Source organism: Chrysochloris asiatica, unplaced genomic scaffold (genome assembly GCF_000296735.1).
Source record: "Chrysochloris asiatica unplaced genomic scaffold, ChrAsi1.0 scaffold00415, whole genome shotgun sequence".
Lineage (NCBI taxonomy): Eukaryota > Metazoa > Chordata > Mammalia > Afrosoricida > Chrysochloridae > Chrysochloris > Chrysochloris asiatica.
The window spans coordinates 687,277-697,851 of NW_006408933.1; the positions used below are offsets into that span (position 1 = coordinate 687,277).

Sequence of the window (10,575 nt, forward strand, 5' to 3'; positions counted from 1 at the left end):
TGCACCCCTGTGAGCTGTGGGTCCAGCCCCTGCCAATCCACCTGCACTAGCTCCTGTGAGCCTTCCTGCTGCCAGCAGTCTAGCTGTCAGTCATCCAGCTGCACATCCTCCCCCTGCCAGCAGGCCTGCTGTGTGCCTGTCTGCTTCAAGCCCATCTGCTGTGTGCCTGTGTGCTGTAGGGCCTCCTCCTGCTCATCTTCCTCATGCTGCCTTCCCTCTCCCTGTGCCCTCTCTTGCTGCAAACCCTCCTCTTCCGTGTCCCTCATCTGCAGCCCTGTGTGCAAGCCTGCCTGCTCTGCTCCTGCCTCATCCTGCTGTGCCCCCGCATCCTCCTGTGTGTCCCTGCTCTGCCGCCCCATGTGCCACCCAGTCTGCTGTGACCCCTCACCTGGCCAGAAGTCCACCTGCTGACCAAGCACTCCTCTCAAGACCACGTGGGCTGCAGGTCCTGCTGCCGCTATGCCCTTCACCCCACTTAGTGCTCATCCTGACCCTGCTAAGTGGCTTCCCACATCTGAAGATGGGGGACCTCTAAGTCTCCACAGTTCCAATATGACTTTGCTCCCTGATCTCCTGCAACCCCCACCTAACCCCAGCCTTACTCTTTCAAATCTCTGTCTCCACCTGCCAACCTCTCTCTCCTCCTAGTTCATGGACTTTGTTTCACATGACCTTGACTTCCAACCTGTCAGCACCTCATTGGACACCTGAATAAATCATCTTGATCTTCTGATTCTCTTTCCTGTCATTCGATTCCCAGGATGGGAGCACATGGTTTTGACCCCTAATATGAACACTCTATGAAGTCACGACTCACCTCAGAAATCACAGGGCAGATGCCAAATCCACTGGAAGGTCCCTGGGACTCAAGCCCCACCCAGGGAATGTCAGGTCATATATTGCCTCCCTGTGCCTACAAATGTGCACATGGCAGCCCATTTCACAAAGCTACTGACTGTGGAGTCAGCTCACCTTCCCCACTCCTTTGTCTGCCTTGTGGGATCACCAAAGTCTCCGGGTCTTCACTCTAAGAGTCTCATGTTCACAGTGTTTACAGCTTACAAGCTCTTCATGTGCTTTCTGGCATTCCTACCCAGTTCCCTTTGGGGAATTCTTCCCCATCTAGGCGGCCACTTTCTGCCACGGAAACCAAAGGGCCATGTCTGTCCTCTGAGCTCCCAAGATGGTCAGGAATAGGTGAACCCAACTGGGCTAAAGTTTGCATTGCTGAATTGGGCATTAAATTAAATATGAAGGCCCTGGGAGGTTTTCAACTTGTTTAGAAAAATAGTTGCATTGAATCTGGCTTGAGGTTTACACAGATATATAACATATCTGCTTTGCCCTTTAGGATTAATCATTTTAAATTCTTACATAACCACCACTCTGTAAGCTGTGGTAGACAAGGAATTAGTAGAATGTTAATGACCATTAATTATAATTAAGTATAAATTGCTTGTATATAATCCAGTTAGGGCTAAACCAATTAGTCTCCTAGTGCTACTGTAATACAAATACCACACGTGGGCGATTCAAGAACAGAAATGTATTGTCTTACAGTTCAGGAAGCTAAAAGTTCAAATCAGGGTCTCGGCCGTGTTGGCCCCTTCCTTATAGGTAGCCATGGACAGGTCCACACATGATGTCTGTCTTCCCCTTGTGTGTCTCTCTGTGTCTATAAGACACCTCTCAAAAGGGATTAGGTTTAGGACCACTTCCTCCTGTGGTATGTCCTTATTAACATGAAAAAATAAAAAATAACCTGTTTCCACACAAGGTCATATCTACAGGAACCAGGTGTTGGATCTTCCACATGTCTGTGTGGGAGTGGAACACAATCCAATCCATAAGAGAGCCATTTTTCAGAGCAGTGGAATTTGCCAGTGTTTGGGTCTGTGGTCATGGTAGGTGGGGGTGCCTTTGGTTTTTGTCAGCACTCACTGTTGGCCCTGTGGCCTCCTCACCCTCCATCCCTTTCTTACAGAAGAATGAGTACCTGCTCACGGTGGTGTCGGAGGAGAGAGGTACGCTGTTGCTCGGGCTGCGGTACTCGGCCAGCAAGCTCCACTTCCTGTTCCTCAGCGAGGACGCCTCGGGGGCTTGGCAGACCCGTGTGTCCTTCCGGAATCTGGCACTGATGGACAGCCAGTGGCACACGATGGTCTTGGCTGTGTCAGAAGGATCCTTCTCCCTCACGGTGGACTGTGGTCTCCCCATAGACATGTAGGTACCGGAGAGGGTCATATGAGCTGTGTGGTGATCCTGCCCATCAGTGGCAGGGTGGGTCCATTGCCTCTCTGTTCTTGGTCCATCTGACATTGAGCAAAGTCTCCATTAAGTTCACCCATCCTCACAAGAAAGCCAAACGCGTTCCCGTTGTGTTATTGCTGACTCAGTGTGACCCTGTAGACCCATGTGTCCATTGGTTTTAAATGGCTGATTATTTTTGGAAGTAGATTCTGAGGCACCTCTGTTGTTGTTGTTAAGTGCCCGTAGAGTCAATTCTGACCCATAGCGACCCAATATAGGGTTTCCAAGGAGCAGCTGGTGAGCTTGAACTTCCGACCTTGCAGTTCAAACGGCTTTGCAGTGTGACACATTAACCCACAGCGCCACATCAGGGCTCCACCTCTGTTGTTAAGTGCCATCAATTCAAACAGACCTTGTGGTCAAGTGTTTATCCTACAGTGCCACACCAGGACACCTGGGTGGATTTAAACTGCCAACCTTTCAGTTAATAATCTGGTGCAAACCTTCTGCATTCCCAGAGAGCCTGTTTAAATCCTTAACCAGGTCAGGTTTATGGCCTATGAACTAGAGGAGACTTTCAAGAGAGTGGGAGGAAAAAAGAACTGACTCTGGCTCAGCTCCTAGATTTGGTCTGAAATACAGAAGTCATGCTGGGATCCTAGAATGAGTGTAAATGTCGCTGTTGTTGTTGGATGTTGTTGATTCTGACTCATAGCAACACTATGCACAACAGAACAAACCACTTGCCCTGTCCTATGCCAGTCTCACAATTGTTATGTTTGGCCCCATTGTTGCTGCCATGTGTCAACCCATGTCCTTGGAAGTCATTCTCTTTTTCATTTACTCTCCATTTTACAAAATGTGATGTTCTTCTCCAGGAACTGGTCCCTCTTGACAACATATGCAAAGACTGAGAGGCAAAATTCCACCATCCTGGCTTCTAAGGAGCATTTTGGCTATACTTCTTCCAGCACAGATCTGTTTGTTTTCTGGTGGTCAATGGTACTTTAAATATTCTTTGTCAACACAACATTCATTCTCCTTCAGTCTTCCATATCCATTGCCCAACTTTCACATGCATATGAACTGACTGAAAATACCATGAATTGGGTTAGGAACACTTTAGTCCTCAAAATGATATTTTTGCTTTTAACATTTTAAAAAGGTCTTTTGCAGCAGATTTGCCCAATGTAATACATCATTTGTTTTGACTCCTGTTTTTATGAGTGTTGGTTGTAGATCCAAGCAAAATGAAGTCTTTGGCAACTTGAATCTTTTCTCAGGTTATCAGGATGCTGTTTACTGGTTCAGTGGTAAGGATTTTTGTTTTCTTTACATTGAGGTGCAATCCATACTGAAGGCTGTAGTCTTTGATCTTCATCAGTAAATATTTCAAGTCCTCTTCATTTCCAGCCAGCAAGGTTGTATCATCTGCATATTACAGGTTGTTATTGTGTTTTCCTCCAGCCCTGATGCCAGGACTCATATACTCTGGTTCTTGGACTATTTGTGCAGCATACAGATTGAGTAAATATGGTGAAAGGATACAACCCTGGCATACACCTTTCTGATTTTAAAGTACTCCCTTGTTCTGTTCAAATGACTGCCTCTTGGTTTATATACAGGTTCCTCACAAACACAGGTGTTCTGGAATACTCATCCTTCACTATGTTATCCATAGCTTATCATGATCCACATATTTGAGAACCTTTTCATAGACAATAAAGCTCAAGTAAACATCTTTGTGATATTCTCTGCTTTCAGCCAAGATCCACCTGACATCAGCAATGATATCCTTAATTCTACATCCTCTTCTGAATCCAGCTTGAATTTCTGGAAGCTCCCATTCTGTGTACTGCTGAAACTTTTTTGAGTCATCTTCAGCAAAATTTTATTTGCATGTGATATTAATGATATTGTTTGATGTTCTATATTCCAGTGAGTCACCTTTCTTTTGGAATATGCACAAATACGGATCTTTTTCAATCTATTGACCAAGTAACTGTCTTTCAAATTTCTTGACATAGACTAGTGAGCGCCTCCAGCACCACATCAGTTTGTTGAAATATTTCAATTTATATTTCATCAGTCCCTGTAGCCTTGTTTTTTGCCAAAGCCTTCAGTGCTGCATGGACTCTTTTCTTCAATACCATTGATTATTGATCGTGTGCTATCTCTTGAAGTGATGGAACATTTACTAATACTTTTTGGTACAGTGACTTCCATTTCCTTCATCTTCTTTGAATGACTCCTGCATCAGTCAGTGTTTTGCCCATAGAATCCTTCAGTATAGCAAACTGAGGCTTGAATTTTTTCTTCAGTTCTTTCGGTTTGAGAAATGTTGACTATGTTCTTCTCTTTTGGTTTTCCAATTCCAGGTCTCTGCATATTTCATTAATATTTTACTTTGTTTTCTTGAGCTGCCCTTTGAACTTTTCTGTTCAGCTCTTTTACTTCATAATAGTTTTCTACATGCAGGAACAAGCTTCAGAGTCTCTTCTGATGTCTGGTTTTTGTTTTTTGTGTTGTTTTTTCTTTATTTCCTGTCTTTTTAATGATCTTTTCCTTTCTTCATGTATGATGTTCTTGAAGTCATTACACAACTCTTTTGATCTTACTCATTAGTGTTTAATGCATCAAATCTGTTCTTGAGATGCTCTCTAATTTCAGGTGAAATATATTCCAGGTCATACTTTGGCTTTCCTGCACTTTAAAATTTTTTCTTCAGTTTCATCCTGAATTTGCATATGAGAAATCCATGGTGTGTTCCACAGTCGGCCCCTGGCCTGGTTTTGGCTGATGGTACTTCCTTAAGCTTTTCCACAATCTCCTCCCACAGATATAGTCAGTTTGATTCCTGTGTATTCCATCTGAAGAAGTCTACGTGTATCTTTTATGTTGTTGAAAAAAAGTATTTGCTATGAATAAGTCATTGGTCTTGTAAAATTCTATCATGTGATCTCCAGCATCATTTCTATCACCAGAGCCCCATTTTCCAACTCTAGATCCTTCCTCTTTGTTTCCAGCTTTCACATTCCAATCACCAGTAATTATCAATGCATCTTGATTGCATTTTTTATCAATTTCAGATGGAAAAAGTTGTTTGGTAAATGCGGTAGAGGTAGTTCTGACTCATATGGACCCTGTACAGGGCTTCTGAGGAGTGGCTGGTAGATTTGAACCATTGGCCTTGTAGTTAACTGTGTGTATTCTACATTGCCACAACAGTACTCTAAAGAAGTTGGTAGAATTCTTGAATTTCATCATAACTGGCTTTAGTGGTTGATGCGTAAATTTGAGTCATAGTCATTAACTGGTTCTCCTTCTGTGTGTATGGCTACTGTCCTATCACTGACAGTATTGTGCTTCAAGACAGATCTTAAGATTCTTTTTTTGATGATAAATACAACTCTATTCCTCTTCAATTTGTTCTTCCCAGTATAGTAAACCACTTGATTTTCTGACTCAAAATGGCCAATACCAGTCCATTTTAGCTCATTAATGTCTATTATACCAATCTTTATGTGTCCCAGTTCATTTTTAATGACTTCCAAATTTCCTAGATTTATACTTTGTAGAGTCCTTGTTCTGATTATTGATGGACACTTGCAGCTGTTTCTTCCCATTTTGAGTTGTGCCCTATCAGCAAATGAAATTCCTGAAAGTTTTAACTTCTACCCACGTCATTAAGGTCAACTGTACTTTGAGGAAGGAGCTCTGGTAGCGAGTCAGGCTGCTAACCTCAAGGTCAACAGTTCAAAACTACAAGTTATTCTGTGGGGAAAAGATGAGGCTTTCTGCTCCTGTAAAGATTTATAGCCTCCGAAACCCTTTTCCAGGTTTCTTCTATGAGTGGGAACTGACTCCATGGCATACAACCACCACCACCACCACCACCACCAAACTTTGAGGAGGCAGCTCTTCCTGAGTCATATTTTGAATGCCTTCCAACCTGAGGGACTCATCTTCTGGCACTATATCTGACAATGTTCTGCAGCTATTCACCAAGTTTTCAGTGAGCAACCATTCAGAAGTGACTTGGCTCTCCTTCTTCCTAGTCTGTCTTAGTATGGCAGCTCTGCCTAAATCTGTCTACCATAGGTGACTCCGCTGGTATTTAATATACTAGTGAGTGGCACAGATTCCAGCAGCACAGCAGTACACAAACCAACACAGTGTGATAAACTGACAGACAAATGGTGGAGTGTAAATGAGAATTTATAAAATGCATGTTATGGGTCATATCTAGTAGTTTTATGCTTCTCCTTTCCCTAAGCAAAACCTTAAAAAACCCGTTGCCCTTGAGTCGATGTCTACTCATAGAACAGGCTATTGAACTGTTCCTTTGAGTTTCCTTTATGGGAGCAGACTGCTTTATCTTTCTCTTACAGTGTAGCTGGTGCGTTTGAACCACTCACCTTGTAGTTAGCAGCCCAAAGCTTATCCTACAGTGCCACCAGGGCACCTTTTTAAACAACAAACCCCACCCATTGCTATCAAGTTGATTTTGACTCATAAGTGACCCTACATCTACTGCAAAATAGAGATTCAATGGTTAAAACCAGAAGAAGAGTTTCATTCCAAGCAGGATCCTGGTTTCTAGACATGGGAGCTTGGTGGTGTGGATGGGTGGGTGTGCACTCTAGAGATCCTGATATAGGCACTATAAAGCAACAGAGGACAACCCTAAAGGACCCTGGCATGGGATTTGAAAGAGTGGGCTTGAGGCCCATGCCTTACTCTGTGACTTTGAACTCCTGATTCAAACTCTGAGACTCAGCATCCTCGTCTATGATAGAAAGAATATTTAATCACTAAGACTACAAATAAATGCATAGTCTTCCTTAGTAGTTCTAACACAAGCAGGGACATTTGGAAACATGAATTAACTTCTCAGCTTCTTTGTCATCACCTAGATTCTATAGTCTGGAAGTGGGTCATTGGGGTTAGGAGACAGTGAAGTCCCTACAGTCCAGCCACTTGAAGATGATGCATAGCCAGCTGCTGCTAGATGTCAAAACTCTTGGAGATGCAGGTGCAGTGACAAGGGAATGAGACACAGGCAGTGAGGGGAACCCTGAGGGCAGTACCATACTCTCCTACTACACTAGAGACTCTGACCACCCCTTTCCCACCAGCAGGAGGGTTGCTTCCTGCCCTTGTCTCCAGAGTTCAGTGTTAATGAACATAAAGATTCCACTTAAGCCACTACTTCTGGACACCCTCACCAGCAAGTGTTCCTACTCTCCCTCCTCATGGTCCACATGATGCTCAGTGCAGGAAGGGCAGGCTGGAGGTGCTGTACAGTTACCATTACCGACCCCTATGGGCAGCAGCTCAAGGGCCACAGTGAGATGGAGAACCTCTGAGTGTCTCTCAGTGTGCTTTTGCAGAAGACCCTCATGTGGCATTTGCCGCCTCTCTTTTTATAGCAAACAGGGTGCAACCCTGCTCTGCTATGGTCCTAAAACCACCCTCCAATGTTTTCAGAACTGCTGACATGCCCTTCCCAGCCACCCTCTCTATGCAAGGAGCCCGGTTCTTCATTGGCAGCCGGAGAAGGACAAAAGGTCTGTTCACGGTGAGTACAGAGGAAACTTCCTGCCGAAAGTTCTTCCTGCTGCCATGATAACTTACTTTAACAAATCATTGTATGTGCCAGACAGAAGTGGGAGAAACAAATTCAGGGCCACTCCAGAAATATGCCAGGCCCCACCACCTGGTCTTTGCACATGCTATTCTTGCCTTCTGAAACCCACTTCTCTACAATTGCCATAACTCAATACCTCACTCCCTTCCTTCCTCTAGTCCCTGCACTAATGTCCTCTTATTATGGAAACCTTCCTCCACAGCTCTGATAAAATAGTACTCCTCACTTTTTTTTTTTTTTTTTTTTTGCAGGAAGCAACCTCTTCCTTATTAGAGGGGCAGGGGGACCTGGGCACTGTAATGGCAACTTACTGTTTTCTCTGGAACTAATGCCAGACAATCAGTCTGGTTTAGAATCTGGAGGCGGTAGATAGGTGAAGTCGGAGGGAGGGGTGGCTCCCTTTACTTGTTTGGTTGTTTCTCTATAGCACTGGTCACCTCCTTGACAAGCTATGTATTTTCTTGTGTTTACTTCTTGTCTATCTCTCTCCCTAGAGTGCAAGCCTCATGATGGTAAGGACTTTTTTCCCTTCCGTATCCTGGTTTTTAGAACTGTGCCTGATGATTCACTTTGTGAATGTTCATCAATGGCATGCTTGGATGGATGGATGGATGCATGGATGGATGGATGGATGGATGGATAGATGGATGGATGGATGCATGGATGGATGGATGGATGCATGGATGGATGGATGGATTGATGAAGGGATAGGTGAGTGGGTAGATATGTGGATGGATGGATGGATGGATGGATGGATGGATGGATGGATGGATGGGTGGATACATGAATGGATGGATGGGTGATCCTAGCTTCTAGCTCTAAAGAATGTTAGGTTTCCCACCCCTACTCCACTCCTTCCTCCAGGTCCAAATGGACCATGTTGCATTGATCCCAAGCCTCTTACAGGCAGTTGTGGGTCTGAATCAACTGTCCTTATCTCTCTCCAGGGTCTGATACGGCAGCTGGTCCTGCTTCCGGGTTCTGATGCCACTCCCCAGCTGTGCCCCAGCAGGAACCCTGCACTGGTTGTGTTGTCTATTCCCTCAATCCTGCAGGATCTCACAGGAAAGCCAGAAGATAATGAGGTTCTAAAATATCCCTATGGTTAGTAGACTGAAGCCTGTCTCCCCCATGTTGATAGTAGACACCCTGAGAGGCTTGGCCTGTGGAGGACAAGAAACAAGGGCTCACTTTCTCAGGCTCTCTCATATATTTCTTTCTTTGTAGTCGTGACAGGAGAGGAATTGCTAAAATTGACCAAGAGAATTCCACCATGGGAAGGCAGATGGCATCATCAGAGGCTCTAGAGTTGGTCTGCCTTTCCCTCTGGCAAGTCCCAGCAGCAGCCACTCAACCCCTGCTTGGATAGTGCCATCGATGAATATTTGTCCTTCTTGAGGACCCCAGGCTGCTTGCAGACACTAATACTAGAAAGTTTTCCTTCTCTTGACCTTTACCTACTACCCTAGTTTGTCCTACAAAGCAGCAGGCACCCAAATCTCAGGTCCCTGTTCAAGAGTGGGCACCCCAACGCTGAGAAAAAAAGCGATTCTGTTTTCTATGGATACCTAGCAGCCCAAAAGGTTTCCCTCACTATTCTTTTTTTTTTGTTTATATTTGTGGTTTCCAAATATAAAGTTATGACATTGACTACATTTATTTACATCACACCCTCAGTATTTGTTTCCTGGGACTGCCATAATAAATCACCACAAATTTGGTGATTCAAAACAACAGAAATTCATTCTATCACAGTTCGGGAAGCTAAAAGTTCAAAATCAAGGTGCCTGCAGGGTTAGCTCCTTCTGAAGGTTCTGAGTCAGAATTTCTTCCACGCATCTCTCCAAGCTTCTGGTGGTTGCCAGCAACCCTTGGTACTCTTGATTATAGCTGCATCACTCCAAACTCTGACTCTGGGTGTCTCTGTTTCTTCTTCTTTTCTACCTCTTCTAAGGGCACTCTTCATAAAATGATCTCATTTTAAGATTCTTATTATATCTACAAAGAAACTTATTTCAAACAAGGTAACATGCTGAGGTTTCAGGTAGACATACCTTTGAGGGGTACTCAATTTAACCCACTATAGCCCCTATCATGGATAATTGAAGTATTTTCTCCAATGTGACCCCTCTGCCCACTCCACCACATCCCATACATGTGGTAGGAGAGCAGCTCGGCCCTTCCCACAGTGGGACCCTCACATTGAGCATGCCCTTACATTCTAATTCTGGAATGGCATTTGGAATCTCCTGAGTCCCTGTGGTCTCAATGCAGCATTTTCCTCAGCAGCAATGCTAGCCAATGGACCTAAAAGGAGCCAGGACTGGGATGGAGGACAGCTAGTTCAGTCACCCTACTTCTGCCAGGATCTCAGAGAAGGCCAAGGTTGGAGCACAACACCCCCAGCCACATTGTACTGTAACATAATTAGAATACTGTAATTGATCTCATAATGACATAAATGGAACAGGGTGAAAATGTTACAGAATGAAATAAAACTGAAATTTAAATAAACTTATGCATCCAGATGATGTTGTAGATGTTGTGTGGAGGACAAAGGTACATGATTTCAAAAGAGATGAATACTGAACATGGAAGTGATTCCTTTGGGGAATGGACAGGAGGGCAGGGCAAAGAAGCCATATATATATATATATATATATATTTTTTTTTTT

General features: G+C 44.1%; 2 protein-coding genes across 2 annotated transcripts in view; both read left to right on the forward strand.

The window, feature by feature from the left end:
* Window positions 1-411, forward strand: part of LOC102826356 (keratin-associated protein 10-6-like) — a 1,802-nt gene extending 1,391 nt beyond the window's left edge. The window contains exon 3 of the mRNA XM_006876789.1: window positions 15-411. Within this exon, the coding sequence (XP_006876851.1) occupies window positions 15-411 (397 nt within the window). The remainder of the gene's footprint in view (window positions 1-14) is intronic.
* Window positions 1-10,575, forward strand: part of TSPEAR (thrombospondin-type laminin G domain and EAR repeats) — a 130,992-nt gene that overhangs the window by 63,965 nt on the left and 56,452 nt on the right. Inside the window, exons 3-5 of the mRNA XM_006876805.1 lie at window positions 1,985-2,223; window positions 7,741-7,831; window positions 8,848-9,004. Coding sequence (XP_006876867.1) covers window positions 1,985-2,223; window positions 7,741-7,831; window positions 8,848-9,004 — 487 coding nt within the window. The remainder of the gene's footprint in view (window positions 1-1,984; window positions 2,224-7,740; window positions 7,832-8,847; window positions 9,005-10,575) is intronic.